The following is a 19,370-nucleotide window of genomic DNA, read 5'->3' as shown; positions in this document are numbered from 1 at the left end:
CTGGGCGACTGACTAGCATAGCGAGCCAACCCACTGAGTGCCCACTTAAGCCAATATGGGCACAAACAAGAGGGGCCACCATGGAAACTTTGGACAACCCCTTTGGGGGCCCATATTTCCTGCCCATTTTTAAACTATTTGGCGCCCACCTGGCCTTGCTGGCTGGGAAATAAAACATTGATTAAAAAAAAAAGATTGTTTTTATCTCTTTCCGTTTTTTATCTCTTTAGTCTACCCAAAATTGTGGAGTTTTTTGTTGTTTAAAATCTCCCTTTAACCTTTATAACACAAATAGAATCATATTAAATGAACATATTTTCGTTTTTCTGAGTTTTTCTTTGGTTGTTTTGTTCTCTTGACTCTGGGTGCATTAACCCTCCTAACCTGAAGGGGGCAGCACTTACAACAGCGCCTCCTTTTCTCCCTCCAGCAAACACAATGCAATATCAACTTCCGATCACCAGCTGGCTCGCTGTCCGTTAAACGTTTTTGCTCAGGGATTTACTGCAAATTTTACTGAGTTAGTAAGTTATTCTTAAAGATGTGTTACCTTTAATATTTTTGTGTCCATACTCGCACTTAAATCTGTAAACAGTCGGGAATTTATTTCGTGCTAATGTAAGAAATAGTAAATAAGCTAGGATAACATGCTAACAACCAATTGCTAACAACCGTCCTGTGTTTTGCATCCTCGCGAAGCTAAGCTAATAATAAACATTATTCTCGTGACTGAAATAACCTTATTATAAAGAATAGTATTTAAGTAACTTAAGTGAGTAAATTAATATAACGCCCGTGTGTTCTTCCATTTTTATTTATTTATTTAGTAGCTGCCGGGTTAGACTGTTAAACCAGTCAGAGATGTCAGCGAGCTCCAAGAGAAGACGAGCCACCTCTCCGTCCAGCAGCGTCAGCGGCGGGGCTGACTTTGACGACGGCTCGTCTTCCACTCCTGGGAGCGGAAGAAAAAGGAAAAGAACCTCAAATATTCCACCTGTGGATACAGTAAGAAGATTTTCATCAGCCTTTTAATGTTTAAATATATATTTTATTGCCACAGAGGGCATTCAAAGGACTTTTAAGGGCCAAAATTCTAATAAACTAATTTTTTTTTTACCTTACAGATTGCTGTATGTCATGAACTGTTCAATGCTGTCAGGGACTATAAGGATGATCAGGGGCGACAACTTTGTGAGGTTTTCCTTCGGGTACCAAAGAGGAGGTATTGTGATTGTACTTTGATTGTCGAGGTTTTTGCAATACACTATTTAAAAGTGTTACCTTTTTGTCTTCTTCTTCTTCTTCTTCTTTATACCTTATTCCACAGTTTATCAAAACAGAAAGACAGTAGAAAAGATGAGAGGTTTTATAGTTTCCTTTAACCTATTTGGTGGTCATTTTGAAGACTGTGATGCAGCAGAACAGAAAGAGAAAAAAATCTAAGAAGAAGGAAATACGACACAGATGAATTGAAGTATTTAGACTCAAGAATTTGTTTCTTTGAAAATTAAAACTTTTGCTTCATCGTTTGGACAAAAACAAGCTGTATGAGGGGATCTTTGTCTTATAAGTGACACTTTATTTAACAAATCTAAACGATCTCCACATGTTGTTTTTCTTTGCTGCTGCTGCAGTCGAGGTCGGTGCTGGGTTTGCACCTGTTGCCATGACAACATGCAGCACCACATATCAAATAGTCCACTTATTCTACAGTTTACCATCCCATACAATCAGCCTCCATATATCCCATCATTTTATGAGAACTAAAACCTTTTAGTCAAACCGCATTAGTTAAAGGTTGCAGACCTCAGTGACATTTTCTTGTTTTATCTTCTCAAGGAATCAGCCTGATTATTATGAAGCCGTTTCCCAGCCCATCGACATGACGAAGATCCAGTACAAGCTGAAGTCAGAGGAGTATAATGATGTGGAGCAGCTCACTGCAGATTTCCAGCTGATGTTCAACAACGCCAGATCCTTCTACAAGGTAGAGAAATGACGTTCACCTGCAGCACGCACGTTTCAAGCTGATGTTCGCCGCTCGTTCTTTCACTCATCCTCTTTAAATCTCCACGCCAATTTGCTTTTCATGATTCAGCGTGACAGCGAGGAGTACCAAACGGCGTGTAAGCTGTGGGAGGTGTATCTGCAATCAAGGAATGAGTTTGTGCAGCCCGGAGACGGAGATGAGGATGATGAAGATGGGGATGATATGGGGGATAATCCAGGGCTCTCTGCTGAAGAAGAGGCAAGTTATCTGTTCAATTCTTGCTGGATGAAGGATTTTATTGCAACTCACTGACGTTTAAAATTCTTTCCTGACATACATTCTGATGATGTGTTTTAGACGTCAGGCAGCAATCTGAAGGAGGTTCTTGAGCAGCTTTTGGAGGCCATCGTGTCCCAGGCTGATACCTCAGGGCGACTGGTCAGCGAGCTTTTCCAGAAACTGCCTTCTAAAGTGGTACGTTCGTTTTATTTATTTATACTTCAGTGCAGCAATAGATTACTATAGTTTACAACAGGGCTGCAACGATTAGTTGAAAAAAACGACAACTAATTTAATAGTCGATTAGTTGTTACTTTATATTCTATGGAGTCGGAGTGCAGTAAAATTTAAAATTTTAATGGCATTCTGTTAGATTTTTGGGCTATTTTGGCATTTATTAAGGTTTTTTGTGCTAATTTGGAGCTTCATTTTTCAGCTACATGCTAGCTGTTTTGGCTAATTTAGGATTTTTTCAGTTTCTAAGGCTATTTTGGAGTTTAGCTAATATTTCAGCTACAAGCTAGTTATTTAGGCTAATTTATGTTTTTTTTTCCGTTGTTAGGCTATTTTGGAGTTTATCTAATTTTGCAGCTACATGCTAGCTGTTTTGGCTAACTTAGGTATATTTTGATTTTTTAGTCTATTTTGGAGTTTAGCTAATATTTCAGCTGCATGCTAGTTGTTTAGGTTAATTTTTTCATTTTTTTAGGCCAATTCTGCATTTAACTAATATTTTAGCTGGATATCAGCTTTGGCATTTTCACTGATTGGCGTCAGCGATTTCAGCTATTAGCTTCAGCAATTTCAACTGTCAGTTTCAGCAGTTTAAGCTATCAGCACTAGCGTCTTAAGCAGCCAAATTCCGATTACCCGATTCACACTAGCATTATCACAGGTAATGTTATATACCTATTTTTTTATTAGTTTAAAACTAATGATGGTTAAGATGTGTGCAGAATAATTTATCTGTGATAAATTTTATTAAGATAATCGTTTGTGGCAGCTCTAGTTTAAAACCATGTTTTTATTTAGCAGACACTTGCCTATGAAGGTAAATAAAAAAGCAAAAAGTTTGACACATTCTCGGGTGTAAGAAAAATGTCAGTTAAAATACATTTCAACCAGTAAATGTTTTTAAAGAAAAGGTAATTCTTTAGCTTTTTTAGATAATAGGAATCTGTGCATGGAAATTTAGATTTTTCTTCCCCGATTGAAGGACTAACGTACAGTCCATCTGATTTGCTTTAGATTTGTTCTAGTTCCAGATTGCTAGATTTGTTAATTTCCTTTTATGTGGTTAATTTGTAAATTTTCATCATTGTTGTGTATTTCTCCCTTTGTCTTATCTAGCAATACCCAGACTACTACGCTATAATAAAGGAGCCAATAGATCTGAGGATGATTGCTCAGAGAATACAGGTACTCCGTCTGCCCCCTCGCTGTTTGTGATTGTGCATCATTCACAGAACACTCGAAGCCTCGACTCCTAACTAGTGCATTTTATTAATGTTTGCCTCAGATTGGACATTATAAAACTGTCAGTGCTATGGCGAAGGACATTGACCTCATGACCAAAAATGCCAAGACTTACAATGAACCAGGATCTCAGATTTTCAAGGTTAATTTTTTTTCCTCTTGTTTTAATTGTTTTTTAACATTGTGACACTTTCATTTAAAGTTTTACTGGTTTTAAACCTTTATAACTGTAACATGCTCGTTTTCCAGGATGCTAACACCATAAAGAAAGTATTTATTCAACGAAAGACTGAACTTGAACATGCTGAACCTACTAAATCTAGCCTTCGCATCAGGTAGGGTTTAGTTATCATTCAGTTATCGAGGTTTTCTTGACATTTTTTAAGATTATGTTGTTTCTACTCAGAAACAGAAGATCTGGCCAGGGCGACCGCCTTTCCGGCGTTTCTGTTGCTCTGCAGTACGGCTCAGAAAGTGAGGACGACCCTGTGCTGTCAGGTGGGTTTAGGTCTTTTCTGTGCCAAATGAACCGTTTTCATAAGTCACTATTGTTTGTTTGTTTGTTTGTTTACAGGCTCCGTGTGCTACGACGAGGAAGAGTCGGAGGCTGAAAGCCAGAGTTCAAGTATGGAGATGAGCAACCCAATCTTCCAGTTGTATGAAGCTGTGAGGGGGGCCAGGAACAGCCAGGGCCAGGTGTTCGCCGAACCCTTTCAGCAGCTGCCGTCTCGCAGAGAGTATCCGGATTACTTTCAGCAGATCAAACAACCCATTTGTCTGCAGCAAATCAGGTAGTCGTTTAATCTGAGAAAATCACATTTCAGGATTTGAAAATTGTTATCAGATGATGATTTTACAGTGCGGCTAATGACTCTGTTTCCTTTCGTTAGGGCGAAGATGAAGAGCGGCGAGTATGAGAGCGTAGAGCAGATCGAGGCGGACCTCACTTTGATGTTTGAAAATGCAAAGCGATACAACATGCCCAACTCGAGCATTTACAAACGAGCTTTCAGGCTCCAGCAGATCATGCAGGTGATGGACCCCGAAGGATTTTCTGTCTTTTTGTGCTCTCACTGAGATTCTTAAATAATTCAAACTTCTGTTATTGATTTAGGCTAAAAAGAAGGAACTCCTGAGGAGAGACGATGAAGATGGAGACAGCATTTTGTCGTCTGACACAGGAAGCATCAAAAAGAAAAGGTTTTCAACTTTCTGTTATTCTGTCTTTTGTTTGACTTGTAGAACTTCTTCTGATGTTTGTTTTAATTTCTGTTGGTTATTTTGTTTTAGCCACAAAAAAAATGTCAAAAAGAACCGAATGAAGGCCTTGTACGCTGCTGTGACGGATGCCAGAGAGGCGCGAACCAATCGCCGCCTGTGTGAGCTTTTCATGTTCAAACCCTCCAAGAAGGACTACCCCGACTACTATAAAGTCATCCTTGAGCCCATGGATCTGAAAACCATCGAGCACAGCATCCGCGCTGAACGCTACGCTACAGAGGACGCCATGATGGAAGAGATGAGGCTGATGTTCCGCAACGCCCGCCACTACAACGAGGAGGGCTCTCAGGTCTGCCCTTGAAACGACGTATTGTGTTTGTTTTGTCCTCTTTCACAAACATACAGTGAATTTTGTAGTTCTGTTGACACCTCGACTTCTGGTGTACTTAGGTATATAACGACGCTGACATTTTGGAGAAGATTCTGAACGATAAACGGAAGGAACTGGGTCCGCCACCTGAAGAGGACGAGGTTGGATCGCCTAAATTGAAACTAAGTAAGTGTTGCCTGTACTTAACCCGTTTCAGTTAAAGGGACCATACCAAACTATATCCGTATATTACCTTTGGAACCCACAAAAAAAAAAAATTAGATATGAAATATTAGTTATTTTTGCGAACTATTTTTAATCCCAGAAGTAAAAAAAACTATCTATGAGGCTCCGCCTTTTGCTCTTTGAGGGTGCCGCCCAATTCATGATTTCATATTAGAGCTGGTCTCGTCAGTGTGTCAAACAAGAAAACATACATCCAATTTTTTTTAATTGATGTACATACAGTGTAACCAGGGCGTTTATCCCCAAAGTTTGGCACAGATAGAATAGTGATGGCTAATGGGTTCATTTTTAGGTGAAATTCGATCAAAAAATGCAAACACTACCAGATGAACATTTCAGGATTTATTACAATAATGGGAAGATTCTTCTGATTAGTACTGGCTGTGAACATTTCTGCTCTCTTTGAAGCATTATCCGTGTCTGTATCAAAAAATCCTTTTCATGTGTACCTTTCAGCCTTTGCTCAGTAATTTATGTTCAAAATAGGTCTCCAAATTTGTGGCTTGCTTTCCCCACCAGGAAATAGTCTTCCCCCTTTCTCCAGCAGGAAGTAGTCTTCTCCCTTTTTTAACAGGACATAGTCTTCTCTCTTTGTCCACCAGGACATAGTCTTCTCTCTTTGTCCAGCAGGAAATAGTCTTCTCCCTTTTTTACCAGGACATAGTCTTCTCCCTTTTCCACCAGGAAGTAGTCTTCTCTCTTTGTCCACCAGGAAATAGTCTTCTCTCTTTGTCTAGCGGGAAATAGTCTTCTCTCTTTGTCCAGCAGGAAATAGTCTTCTCCCTTTGTCCAGCAGGAAATAGTCTTCTCCCTTTGTCCACCAGGAAGTAGTCTTCTCTCTTTGTCCACCAGGAAGTAGTCTTCTCTCTTTGTCTAGCGGGAAATAGTCTTCTCCCTTTGTCCAGCAGGAAATAGTCTTCTCTCTTTGTCCAGCAGGAAATAGTCTTCTCCCTTTGTCCACCAGGACATAGTCTTCTCTCTTTGTCCACCAGGAAATAGTCATCTCCCTTTGTCCAGCAGGAAATAGTCTTCTCCCTTTGTCCAGCAGGAAATAGTCTTCTCTCTTTGTCCAGCAGGAAATAGTCTTCTCCCTTTGTCCAGCAGGAAATAGTCTTCTCCCTTTGTCCAGCAGGAAATAGTCTTCTCCCTTTGTCCACCAGGAAGTAGTCTTCTCCCTTTGTCCATAAGGAAATAAAATCATAGTTAAAGTCTGCTGGGAATGCTTTGAAAATGGATAAAAAAATAATTGGAGTGGAACTTTAACCTATAAAGGAACAACAGTACTTAAAAGAAATTCTATTTAATTAAGCAAATTACTTCTCTTTTTTGTATTTTGTTTGTATTTTGATTACACATCCACAAATATTATTGCACTCATTACCAGCTCTTGTGACTTGTGCTTCACCTCTGAAAATCTTTCTAAATCTGAATTAATTCTTTTATGTTTAGGGAAAAGCGGCGTTTCTCCAAAGAAATCCAAATACCTCACCCCTCTCCAGCAGAAGCTGAATGAGCTCTATGATTCGGTGCGAAACTTCACTGACCGCCGGGGTCGACGCCTCAGCACCATCTTCCTCCGTCTTCCATCTCGCTCCGAGCTGCCCGACTACTACGCTGCCATCAAGAAACCCATCGACATGGAGCGCATCCGAAGCCATATGGCCGCAGGCCGTTACCAAGACGTGGACGCTCTGGTGGAGGACTTTGCCCTCATGTTCAACAACGCTTGCATGTACAACGAGCCCGAGTCTCTGATCTACCGAGACGCTTTGGTGCTGCATCGGGTATTGCTGGAGACCCGGAGGCAGCAGGAGGGAGGGGAAGACGGAGGAGCCCCGGCTGTGGGTCTTCTGGTGAGGGAGCTCATCAGGAACCTCTTTGTTTCTGTAATGAGCCACCAAGACGAGGAGCGCCGCTGCTACAGCGACTCACTGGCTGAGATTCCTGCTGTGGATCCTGCTGCCCCTGAAAAGCCGCCCCTCAACCTGGACATCATCAGGATGAACGTGGAGCACGGTCGCTACAGGAGGCTGGACGTCTTTCAGGAACACATGTTTGAAGTGTTTGAGAAGGCCAGGAGGATACACAGGTATGAAAAGAGAAGCCAAGAAGTCTAAAGCTATGTCTGAATTTCTTCCCTACTCACTATATCCGCCATTTTTAGTGCGGTCTGAATCTACACTTCCAAAATTGGGTGCACTTGAAATTTCCCAGAAGTCTTTGAGAAAAACTAGCGTGCATTGATGCTCACTACAATATTGAATATAGACCACAATGCATTGCGGTTAAACAATTTTTGTGAAAAACAAAATGTTTAAATGTAATTTTTTAACAAACAATCCGCCTTCTCATCATCAGAACACAGTGGAGTCACTAATAAATGTTCGTATTGATCGGCGATGGCATATCTGTGTTTAGCAAAACGAAAGTAAAATAGTGAGTATGGTGTCCCTATTGCTTTTAAAATCCAGGGCACTATATAGTCCCACATTATATAGTTTTTTAGTAGTTAGGGATTAGGGATGGAACTCGGACATAGTTATAATCATAAGACTTCAACTAAATTATATATATTTAAATCTACAGCTAGAAAAATGGCATTTGGGCTTATTGTAGACTTTTTTTTTTTGCACTAATTAATATAAAACAAACCCAAAACACAGGTGTTGAGGATATCCAAAAGAGGTTTTAAAATGATTATGTCCTGGCCACAGCTTGATGGCCATTTTGTGGCAAAGTGTGAAATTTGGGGATTTTCACATTTTTGCAAATTTTGTTTGATACGAAATTTCACACACACACCCCAAAGTTAAGGCTAAAACCTCAACTAAAGTTTTGTTAAACTTTGACCTCAGGTAGAGTCCGACATCTTGAATTATCCAAAAAATTACCTTTCGGTATCTTGATGTATTGCTTCCCAACTCCTCAAGCTTCTTGGGAAAAATGTTGGTTAGAAAAGTTGTAGATTTTGAACGGCATTAGGTGAGACAAGCTCCCAAAAGTGGCGTTCCTCTGTTCTTTGCACATTTTTTTACCAGAATATTGTGAAAATTGTTTGTTTGCATGTTCTCCCCGTGTATGCGTGGGTTTTCACCGGGGACTCCGGCTTCCTCCCACCGTCCAAAAACATGCTTCATAGGTTAATTGGTGACTCTAAATTGCCCGTAGGTGTGAATGTGAGAGTGAACGTGTGTGTGATTGAAGCCCTGAGACAGACTGGCGACCTGTCCAGGGTGAACCCCGCCTTCGCCCATTAGTAGCCTGGTTAGGCTACCCCGAAAAGGATAAAGCGGCCAAGAAAATGAAAAAAGGATGAATATTGTGAAAATTGAATACATGTATTCCTTTCTCTAACGATTGACGTGAAAAGAGACTTACAAAACAATGCTGTTACCTCACCTTCCAGCGAAATGGAGTCAATTCAGTCGCCATTGTTCCACTGTACCGATATCGCCTGATTACGCTATTTTGGGACCCAACGAGGTTAGCAAGCAGTGATTGGTCCGAGATCAATCAAATGCTTCGAGGGTTTGAGGTGGGGGCTTGAGCCATCTGATTGGCTAGTGTATAACTTGGATAACTTGTGATAAAGAAAATATATAATGAAACAAAAATAAGGTTTAACAAGAGATATCCGAGCAAGAATAGTTATTCTGACAAACAGAATGATGGAGTAATAGTTGCTTATTTCTCAATAGAAGTCTATGGGATTTTGGCTTTCTGGGACCAGCGAGTATTTCCGTGAGGGGGGACGTGATGATCAGTCCAGTTCTCTCAATGTACTGTCTACGACTCTTGCTGAATAAAATGAAATTGCATACAATGTTAATGAATTAGTAATGTGGGTCTGGTTAACAAAAAACCTCCGTTGCCAAGGAAATCCAAAAGTTTACTTTTCCCGAATCTTCTAAAAATAACAAAGATCTGTTCGTTACCTCTAGACGACCAAAAAATAAAATGGTTGCTATGGAAATAAAATCAACAAAAAGCCTACATTTTGAAAAATATGTATATATTTTTTGCTGAATTTATTCTCATGCAACTCTGACCAGGTGGTAGGGGAAGAAGGGTAGAACGGGGGTGGGTCAACATTTAGTAGTAAGGGTGGGGGATGGTATTGATGCTCACAGCTTTAATTTGATTTTTCTTTTTTAAATTTGCATGTTAAATAGGTCTTGAACAATATATAAATACATATTAATTTTTCTCGTTTTCTCTTTTTACAGGACAGACTCTGAGATATTTGAAGATGCAGTGGAGCTGCAGCACTTTTTAATCAAGATCAGGGATGAGCTATGCAAGAATGGAGAGATCCTCATGACCACTGCGCTCAACTACACCTATAAACACTTACAAAGTGATGTAGATCAGGAAAAGAGGGAGAAAATTCCCAAAGAGATTGAGGAGGATAAGAAGAAAGCCGAAGAGGAGCAGGAGAAAAACAAAAGTACCTAATTTATTAATTATTCATGAAAACACTGGAATCTCTCCTCCTTAATTGCATACAAAATTGTATTTTTCTGCAGATAAAGAAGAAGGAGCAACTGATTACGTTCCGGGAGAACCATGGCAGCCAGATCCGGATCTCATGTATGTCCAGGAATGCTCCTTTGACAACGTCACCTACAACGTGGGTGAATTTGTCTATGTGGAGCCATCAGAACCAAACCTCAAGCCTCACATTGTCTGCATTGAACGTCTGTGGGAAGACGAAGCTGGTAACCCCCTCAGAACTGTTAATAATATATAATACTGTTGTGTATTTTAGCCTAAAACTATACTTTGTCTTTGAAGGTATGATGTGGCTCTACGGCTGCTGGTTCTACAGACCAAGTGAAACTTTTCACGTGGCTACACGCAAGTTTCTGGAAAAAGAGGTCTTCAAGAGCGACTACTACAACAGAGTGCCCATCAGTAAAGTTCTGGGCAAATGTGTGGTTGTTTTTGTGAAGGTCAGACTCTCCTCCACCCTCAAAGGAGAAACAAATGATTCAATATGGCAACATTGAGGTGTCTCTTTCTGGTTCATGTAGGATTACTTCAAAATGCAGCCTGAGGGTTTCACAGCTGCAGACGTGTACGTGTGCGAGTCCCGCTACGCCGCCAGAATCAAAAACTTCAAGAAAATAAAGATTTGGGCCGTGCCGGAGAGTCCGGTCAAGTTAGTGCCCCGGGAGGTGCCTCTGCCCGTCGTCCGCGTGGCCTCCATGTTCGCCAAACCCGACCTGGATAAAGTGTTCTTGTCGTATGCAAACTCTGGCAGTTTTGAGGAAAAGGTGAGGTGAAACCTGTGTGGAGTTTGAAGTTGATTATACTGTTGTTAAATTAGATCAACTTTTTTTTACAGACCTTTTGAATTTTTTAACAAACCTTTCAGACTCATAACTTGTGTCACTGCACAGCAAATGCTTAAAAAGACTATATTTATGCCACTATTTTAAGCCGCTTCATGAAGTCTCTGTTGTCAGGACTCTGGCATAATAATCAAACCTAGTAAAAAGGATGAGACTTGATTTGCAGGTAAAAATAAAATCCGGAGCGGCTTGTTGCTAAGCACAAACGTCATCTAGCCTCCACAACTGAGGACTCAATTGCTAATATTTATCTCTGGCAGCAGAGAAAAACTACATTTCAAATTCAAGACGGTCGAGATTTCAATGGTTAACTGTCCTGCTCGTGTGTTTTTATCACTTTAGGAACGAGAGGATGTTCCTATGGAGATAAATGGAGCTGAGCCAGGCTGCCAATACTATGAGCAGTTATGCTACAACAACATGTGGTTTAAACTGGGTGACTGTGTTTACATTCAGTCACATGGACTGTCAAAACCCCGGGTTGCCAGGTTTGTGAAAATACATCATAAAGAGCAAAGGAAATAACGTTGGAAAAATGTTAGTAAAACTCTTAATTTGGAAACCTCTCATGCAGTTTGACTAACTTGTCTGCAGGATTGAGAAGCTGTGGTTGCAGAACGGAACCACCTTCTTCTTTGGACCCATTTTCATTCATCCTGAGGAAACTGAGCACGAACCCACAAAGATGTTTTACAAGAGAGAAGTTTTTCTGAGTCACCTGGAAGAAACCTTGCCCATGACTTGTGTCATAGGTATGACAGAGCTTGCACTCTTTTTATGTGGCGCTTCTGAATGTCTGTATAATAAATCCATAGATTTTATTCATTAGAAAAAAGGAGCAGTTTGAATACTTCAATTCTTATTTTATGTCTTACACTGCTGCATTGATGTCATGAAAAAAAAACATTTTAGAACTAGAAAAGTCGCATTACCTGCGATAATGCTAGTGTGAATGCATTATCGTATTAATTTGGTTGTTGTAAATCGCGTAAATTGCTTAAATTTGCAGTAATTGCTTAAATTGTATAACGTGCATTAAGAGTATAAAGTGTATAAAGTGTGTAAATTGCTTAAATTGCATTAATTAGCATAAATTGCTTAAAAAACGTAAAATATACGAATACCAAAAGTCCAGGCATTAATGTCCTGAACCTGCTGAACGTTTTGATACCATATTGTAAAAGTTTTAAGGTGCAGTAAAAAGTTTAAAATTTTCCCATTGACTTAACATGGGCTGAAAATTTGCATAAATTGTGTAATATCGCAAAAACTGTAAAATTTGCGAAAACCAAAAATACAAGCAGTAATGTCCTTAACGAGCTGAACGTTTTGATACCTAGATTGTGTAAATCGCATAAAGTGTGCTTGAGTTTTTACGTGTCAAAAAACGTACGGAAGAAAACGTAAATAAAGAATCTCAATAGTGTGAATGCATTGAATGCATTCACACAACTAGATATAAAGTATTTCCTGTGATAATGCAAGTATGAATGCTGTAAGCTGATAAATGCTGTAAGCATGATAGTAAAATATTAGCTTAACTCCAAATTTGCCTATAGAACTTTAAAAAAAGTACAATTTTGACAAAACAACTAGCCTAATGCTAAAATATTAGCTAAACTTCAATTTAGAACTTAAATAACTTAAAGTCACATTTTTACCAAACAGTTAGCATAACGCTAAAATATTAGTTAAACTCCAAATTTGCGTAAAGAACTATAAAAAGTCAAATTTTGACAAAACAACTAGCATAATGCTAAAATATTAGCTAAATTCCAAATTTGTCTAAATAACTTAAAAGGGTCACATTTTGACAAAACAGCTAGCATAGTGCTAAAATATTAGCTAAACTTCAATTTAAAACTTGAATAACTTAAAAAGTCACATTTTGACAAAACAGCTAGCAAAACGCTAAAATATTAGCTAAACTCCAAATTTGTCTAAAGAACTTTAAAAAAGTATAATTTTGACAAAACAACTAGCCTAATGCTAAAATATTAGCTAAATTCCAAATTTATCTAAATAACTTAAAAAGGTCAATTTTTGACAAAGCAGCTAGCATAACGCTAAAATATTAGCTAAAGTCCATATTTGCCTAAATAACTTCAAAAGGTCAAATTTTGATGAAAAAGCTAGCATGATAGTAAAATATTAGCTCAATTCCAAATTTGCCTGTAGAGCTTTAAAAAAGTAACATTTTGACAAAACAGCTAGCATAATGCTAAAATGTTAGCTAAACTCCAAATTTGCCTAAAGAACTTTTAAAAGTAAAATTTTGACACAACAGCTAGCATAATGCTAAAATGTTAGCCTAAGAATCACTGTCGCCTTTCTTAACAACCTTTATTTTATTTTAACCTTTATTAACCAACAACCTCTGCTGTGTTTCCAGGTAAATGCATGGTGTCCTGCTTTAAGGACTACCTCTCATGCAGACCCACAGAATACTCGGAGGAGGGCATCCTGCTGTGCGAGAGCCGCTACATTGAGTCGGAGAAACAGATGAAAAAGTTCAAGGGTCTGAAGCGCTTCTCCTATTCTTCCAAAGTGGTGGAGGATGAGACTTACTATTTCAGGTTTGGAAAGTCGAAAGGAGCTTCTCCTCTAATCAAAACTGAATCAGATCAACATTTTTGTTTTGGTGTTGTGTGTAGGAAACTCATTGTGCCACAGAAGGAAGCTTCACCCTTTTTGGACAAGAAGATCGACGAGCTTGAAATCAAACTGGCAGACATGGAGGATGCAGACGATGACATGGAAGACATGGACGATGACGACGACGCTCCCGTGACGCCTTCCATGCCTCAAATGCAAAACTCTCTATCAAGTGACATGGACATTATGCCGTACACACCTTCCCAAGTATTCATCTACGTCCACTACTCACAATCTTGTTCTCTTTAAGTTTCAAACACAAACTTTGATGTTTGTCTTTCTTTTCAAGGCCACTCCAAAGGTGAAGGGCTTGTCAAAGAAGGAAGGAGCGAAGAGGAAGATGAACATGAGCGGCTACATCCTTTTCAGCAGCGAAATGCGGGCCGTCATCAAAGCTCGACACCCAGACTTCTCTTTCGGGGAGCTGAGTCGACTAGTGGGCACAGAGTGGAGGAACCTGGAGGCTTCCAAAAAAGCAGAATACGAAGGTGTGAAACTTTAATCAGCAAAGCGTCTAGTTTTGTTTGCATGAGTTACAGAAAATGCAAAAACGATGGTTTGAAATGTTTCAGAGCGTGCCGCTAAACTAGTGGAACAGCAAGAACGCGAGAGGCCGCCCCAGAAGCAAGCTTCCCCTCGAGCAGGTACCCCTGTGGGGGCACTGATGGGGGTGGTGCCTTCGCCTAGCACTATGGGAATGATAAACCAGACCATGCCACCTGTGTCAGGTAACCCCTCTGAGAGACAGCACCAAACTTTATCAACAAGACAGCAGGAAAACCAGGCTGGACCATCACCCTCTACTCCCACAAATATGTTGTCACTCGTGAAAACATTTATTTTTCTTTATCTGCTGTCTCATTTTTTATGTTAATAGTTTCATTAGCTTTTTATTTGAAGTTGCACATTGCACGTTTGATGTTTACTTATTTATTTTTTAACCAAGAATGCTTTTTGTCGATTTTATTTAACATACATGCCTGATTTTCTAACATTCTCAACCATTTGTATTGTTGTTTGTCCCTTTTGTACACTGAACCTAAAATATGTTCTGGTTTCGTGTTTGAGTGAAGCTAATTTAGGCATCACATTTACCAGTTTTATTATTATGGGATGCACAGATCCTTTTGATTGTGTCTGCACAGGTTGAAGGATAAAACTGAAAAAGTTGCAGTATTTTCCGGACCATAGGGCGCACCGTATTATAAGGCACAGTCTTATTTATGTTTCTGTATTTAACCAATAATCAATCTTCTCCCACTAAACATATTTGGTGTTTGAATTAAACAGCTCCCTAATTCTATAATCAAACATGCCGGTTTCCTCTCATCGTTGTCTGAGTCGGTCTCGTTGAATCTCATTAATGATGCCGGCGGCTTTAGCAAAAGCTCAGACAACAGTTACAGCAGATCTTTAGCCGTCTTTCATCCATCGTTCCCCGTTCTCCGTTTGGCTTTTCCTCCGGTGGCACCGGGAACCTTTCTTTTTAGGCTTGAAGGGGACCTCATGGAGCATGATCGAACACTTGAGCAGGGCTGAATCCGAGTCACTCACGCAGACACCAAACATACTAGATAAATGTGCGTAAAGTTTGGTTGGATCTCTGCAAGCATGTGGGGAAGCACAGACTTTCTGTAGCGCTCAGATTCAGACGGACCCTCAGTTGTAGCTTCACCTGCGCGGGGAAAACTGTCAATTTCACCACATGACTTAGTAACATGTAAGGCTGGGTATCAATAATAATTTCCAGAAATGATTTGATTAATCAGAACCTGAATCGATTTGATTCAGATTTTTTTTTCGATTCTTTTGATTCTCTTAATTCAATTTTGCGTTTTCACGGTTTACAAATTTAGACACATTTGTTTAGAATTACATTAATAATCTACTATTAGTTTGAATATATTTATATTAATCTGATACAGTTCACACTCTATAAAATAAATTAGTGAAATAATGAGATTGTTGATATCATACAGTGTTAAATGGATTCTCAAAAAGAAAATATTCAGATCTTTAATATTGTAAACATTGTTCTGCTTCTCTTGGAGGACGTTTCAGTTTCACCACTAGGTGGTGATAACGCTATAGCATTACAGCTTTATCCAGAAGAAGAAGAATGTATGAGCAAAAAACTGTGTTTTAGACCACAAATGGTTACTTTAAAAATATTTCCTTAAAAGAGTTTGGAAAATGTATGCTTGTGAGTTTATAAAGATGTTTATTTAGTCAGTAATGTATGTTTAGGTTGGCCGAGTGTTAGCATTAGCCGTCCTATGGGAAATTCCATTGAACCTTAGCATCAAGTTAGCAGAATTTAGCTTTAAGTGCTAAATCAATGTATATTTTTATGAATCAATTGTTATTATATAGTGCATTATTAATTCAAATTGATTAATTCATTTTATCAACCCAGCCTCTAGTAATGATAATCTCCTGAACAAACAAAGGAATGCTGTCGGACAAATCATCTGCGTGTTTTCAGGATTGCTAGTGCGCGCGTAATGGTGCAGGCCGGGTAAAATTGGCTGGTCGTTATGTTTGTTGCACTAAGGAGTGTTTCTGCAGTAACTTGAGATGTGGTAAACTTTCCCGCCACAAGAGCACAACTTGCAAGAATCACCGTCTACGTCCCTCAAAAGTGTGATCAGCCGAGCGCTTGCCGCTGCAAAGACTTCCCAAGAACATTTTACAGATTTTGGAAGTTGGTACACACTAAAGGTGCACCAAATTATTAGGTGATTTTTGCAAAAAGTTTAGGCTTTCATGTGTGCCTTATAGTGCGGAAAATACAGTATAAATTATATCACCTTTTTAGGGACAGCTTGCAATTTTATTCCACCTGTGTTTGCAGCTAATTTCATATTTACATAAAACACAGACGTTTGTTAAGGTACATGTGTGAAAAGGGCCAGCGTTTCCAGTAGCAGTAGTAGTGCATGTTCTGTAGCTGCATGGAACTTATGCATGGATGTGTTGTGCTCTCCTCGCCTTCCTCCCAAAGGCATGATGGGAACTTACGGCTCACCATACATGCCCATGCAGGGCCCTCACGAGGGTTTGCTGAGCGTGGCCCAAATGCCACCTCACCCTGCAGGGCTTCCTCACCTGCCTCCTCACCATCTCCACCAAGGTATGCCCGGGTACCCTGGCATGCCTCATCAGGGTAAGGGCCACCGTCCCAGCCACACCTGCTCAGTCTCTTCCAGTCTCGTCTCTCCTGCTGGAGGGGTTTACCTGGTCCACAGGCTGCACAGCCTAAGCTACTCTCTGAGCAGTCCAAGCTATCTGGTCTCAAACCGCAGTTTCACAGCAAACATACGAACTCACTGTCACACATGTAATGCATGTGGAAACTGATATAACTAACTGATTTCCATGGACTAACTTGTTCTAAAGTCATTATAACTCTTAACAAAAAGTAAACATTTTAATTTACACAGTCCCCCCCAAGCTAAATCTTGTCCTCAAACAGGTATGATGGGTTCTGTGATGAACGGCATAGCAGGAAGCCCTGCTCAAGGAAACTTCATCCAACAGGTGAGAAGAATCCAATAGTTTTCTTCAAATCTCGATTCTCTGTGTGCTTCACTAAATAAAAGTATTTGTTGGTTTTAGCCTGGGATGTTCAGCCCAGGACAGCACGCTCCGCCCCCATACCCGGGGCAGGGCCAGCCCTCTCATTTGCAGCCAACCACTCCGATGTTTGTGGCACCACCACCAAAGACACAAAGAGTGCTCCACTCAGAAGCATACTTGAAGTACATTGAGGGATTAAATGCTGAGTCGGCTACTGTCAGCAAGTGGGACCAAACGCTCAAAGGTAGTTAGTGACTTTCTCTCTGCACCAGTTTGTTGGTTTCTGTTTGTCAAAGAAAGGGTAAAATATGCTAAAATAACTAAAAAATATGTTTTTAAGTGTGTATTTTTTTTTGGTTACAGCTCAAAGGCGAGATACTCACCTGACAAAGGAGCAAGAGAGTCGACTTCCGACCCACTGGCTGAAGAGCAAAGGAGCTCACACCACCATGGTGGACGCATTGTGGCGCTTGCGTGACTTGATGCTAAGGGACTCGCTTAACATTTGCCAGACTTACAACCTGTAACCTCTTAGAAAGACCTGTTCACCTCAGTAATTATTTTATCCTCAAAACACGGAGTTGTAGGCCATAGAAGCAATACTTTATAGTGAGTCTTCATTGATTTTTATATTTATTAGCTTGCGTAATGGGCTTGATAGTTGTGTGTGCTTTTTTTTAAATCTCTTTTACACTGTTTTTATTGAAAATCCAGCAAAAACTGAATTGTGGCTAATTGATATAAACATAATAAAATTGTTCCTACCTAATTTGTATGCTTTCTTGTCATGATTTTTATATATGCCCAAATGTGCTTTAATTTGTTTATATTGAAATAAATTCATTAAACTGTCAAAACAAGTGAGTGATTTGTGTTAATTCTAAATAATATGCATAACAAATCCTATAGCAAAATGAAATCTAATTTATCACCTCTTTCCCCCTGATTGTGTGCTTTTCAACAATCCTCAAAGGCAATTTCATTTTTTTAAGTTAAAAAATACCTGAAATTTAGTGAATAAGTTATGTTTGTTTATGTCTATTCATGTTGTATTTCTCCTACTAAATCATTGAACACCAAACTAGCATGTCAGTTTTGCCAGAAAAACAGCGAGATTGTTTTGTCATCCTTTGTCAATAAAGGGCGATTTATTTTGGAATCTGAAGTACTTCCGGTTTGAAGGTGTCACTTCCTGTAAGAAATCAAGACAGTTCCATTCTCTTTAGTGTTTGCCCTGTCCTCCCAATGTTCACCTCTTCGCTGCCTGCATTTCGATAGAAAATAACACACAGTTACACTTGCAAGTACTTGAATAACACAAAAAGCGCGACAACAAACGCCTGTCTCATGGAGTAAAAACCTGAAGTTACGCAGCAACAAGGTGAGGCTTCTTTTGTGCAATGTCTTCTCGGGCTAGCTAGCTAGCAGTTGAACTATCTGCTCCAGACCTGCCGGTAAAGTAAAGCGCAGTCGCTATTATCTTACTAAAAAAATATTTATTAAATATTTCTACAAACAAATTGTGGGTTTAGACCTGCTATGCACATTTGACAACCTTGTATTTTGATGTTGTAAATGTTATTTTAGTGTTTTCTTAATGCTTATTAGCCGGAGGGGGCTTGAATGGAAGCTGCTAGCAGCCGGCGTCCTGATTTCTCCAGAGTATCTCGTATTTAGGAACTGAAACTGTTGTCTGATTCACATTTAAGTTTTGAAAATTTGAATTTAAGCGGAATTTGGGATATTTGGGTTCTTTTTATTTTTGTTGTCTTTAATGGGGAGTGGAGAGAATGCATGCATCTTACTGTAGGGGTTCTTGTTTTGAATTCGGTGGAGTTTGCTAACCACAAACTGATGGATTTTTACGTCCCCTGGAACATGAATGAAGATTCAGGAACAGCATTTAAAACTGTTGTTATAAAAATTTTAAGAAAAAAATAGTATTAAAAGAATTGTCCATCGTTTTAGCACACAATACATGAACATGTTAGAATATATTGTGGCTCATTTATAGTTTTCAAAATATCTAGCATTAGTATCAATGTGTTTATATTTTTTTATCATGTTTAATCTAGCTGTCACATAGGTCAACATGCTAGCCCTCCTTTGTTTGGTTCATTCTTCAATTTCAAAGGTGCTTTTATAACTTGCAAAACATTATTCAAAAAGAAGCATTTTTCTGTTGTTTATCATTAAAAAA

The 19,370-nt window shown here is 39.4% G+C and overlaps 2 protein-coding genes across 15 annotated transcripts in view; both read left to right on the top strand.

Annotated features, from left to right (window-relative positions):
• Positions 1–389: 389 nt before the first annotated feature.
• On the top strand, positions 390–17,939 carry pbrm1l (polybromo 1, like). Of its 8 annotated transcripts, none has more exons than XM_024270574.1 (30): positions 390–524; positions 828–1,005; positions 1,125–1,222; positions 1,840–1,987; positions 2,099–2,248; positions 2,348–2,464; positions 3,620–3,688; positions 3,789–3,887; positions 3,995–4,080; positions 4,152–4,243; positions 4,320–4,536; positions 4,636–4,777; positions 4,860–4,945; positions 5,036–5,315; positions 5,417–5,522; positions 7,032–7,671; positions 9,809–10,029; positions 10,109–10,300; positions 10,377–10,534; positions 10,616–10,858; positions 11,279–11,424; positions 11,531–11,688; positions 13,329–13,512; positions 13,591–13,798; positions 13,881–14,079; positions 14,164–14,235; positions 16,596–16,757; positions 17,067–17,131; positions 17,210–17,414; positions 17,534–17,939. In XM_024270574.1, exons 2-30 carry the CDS (start codon positions 862–864, stop codon positions 17,695–17,697), a joined length of 4,851 nt encoding a protein of 1,616 aa, XP_024126342.1. In that variant the 5' UTR covers positions 390–524; positions 828–861; the 3' UTR covers positions 17,698–17,939. The 8 variants fall into 8 exon arrangements, with proteins under 8 accessions (XP_024126342.1, XP_036068011.1, XP_024126338.1 ...); XM_036212118.1 differs by having other exon boundaries at positions 14,164–14,319; positions 16,596–16,724; XM_024270570.1 differs by having other exon boundaries at positions 14,164–14,319.
• A 407-nt stretch (positions 17,940–18,346) lies between these two features.
• The window catches only part of stau1 (staufen double-stranded RNA binding protein 1), a 30,257-nt gene continuing 29,233 nt past the window's right edge, over positions 18,347–19,370 (top strand). For all 7 annotated transcript variants that reach the window (XM_036212120.1, XM_024270584.2, XM_024270582.2 and 4 more), the window contains exon 1: positions 18,347–18,551. The gene's annotated coding sequence lies outside the window, so the exon portion shown is untranslated. The remainder of the gene's footprint in view (positions 18,552–19,370) is intronic.

This window comes from Oryzias melastigma, linkage group LG5 (assembly GCF_002922805.2).
Source record: "Oryzias melastigma strain HK-1 linkage group LG5, ASM292280v2, whole genome shotgun sequence".
Taxonomy (NCBI): Eukaryota; Metazoa; Chordata; class Actinopteri; order Beloniformes; family Adrianichthyidae; genus Oryzias; species Oryzias melastigma.
The sequence above is the reverse complement of the archived record's forward strand: the minus strand, read 5'-3'. Positions and strand labels throughout refer to the sequence as shown.

What these genes read in the sequence shown, in the direction of transcription:
- pbrm1l (XM_024270570.1), top strand. Translation starts at nt 862, where the DNA reads ATGTCAGCGAGCTCCAAGAGAAGACGAGCCACCTCTCCGTCCAGCAGC. An exon ending in ACAACGAGGAGGGCTCTCAG is followed by an intron (nt 5,316 to 5,416) that starts GTCTGCCCTTGA and finishes TGGTGTACTTAG; the next exon opens with GTATATAACGACGCTGACAT. An exon ending in GATGAGACTTACTATTTCAG is followed by an intron (nt 13,513 to 13,590) that starts GTTTGGAAAGTC and finishes TGTTGTGTGTAG; the next exon opens with GAAACTCATTGTGCCACAGA.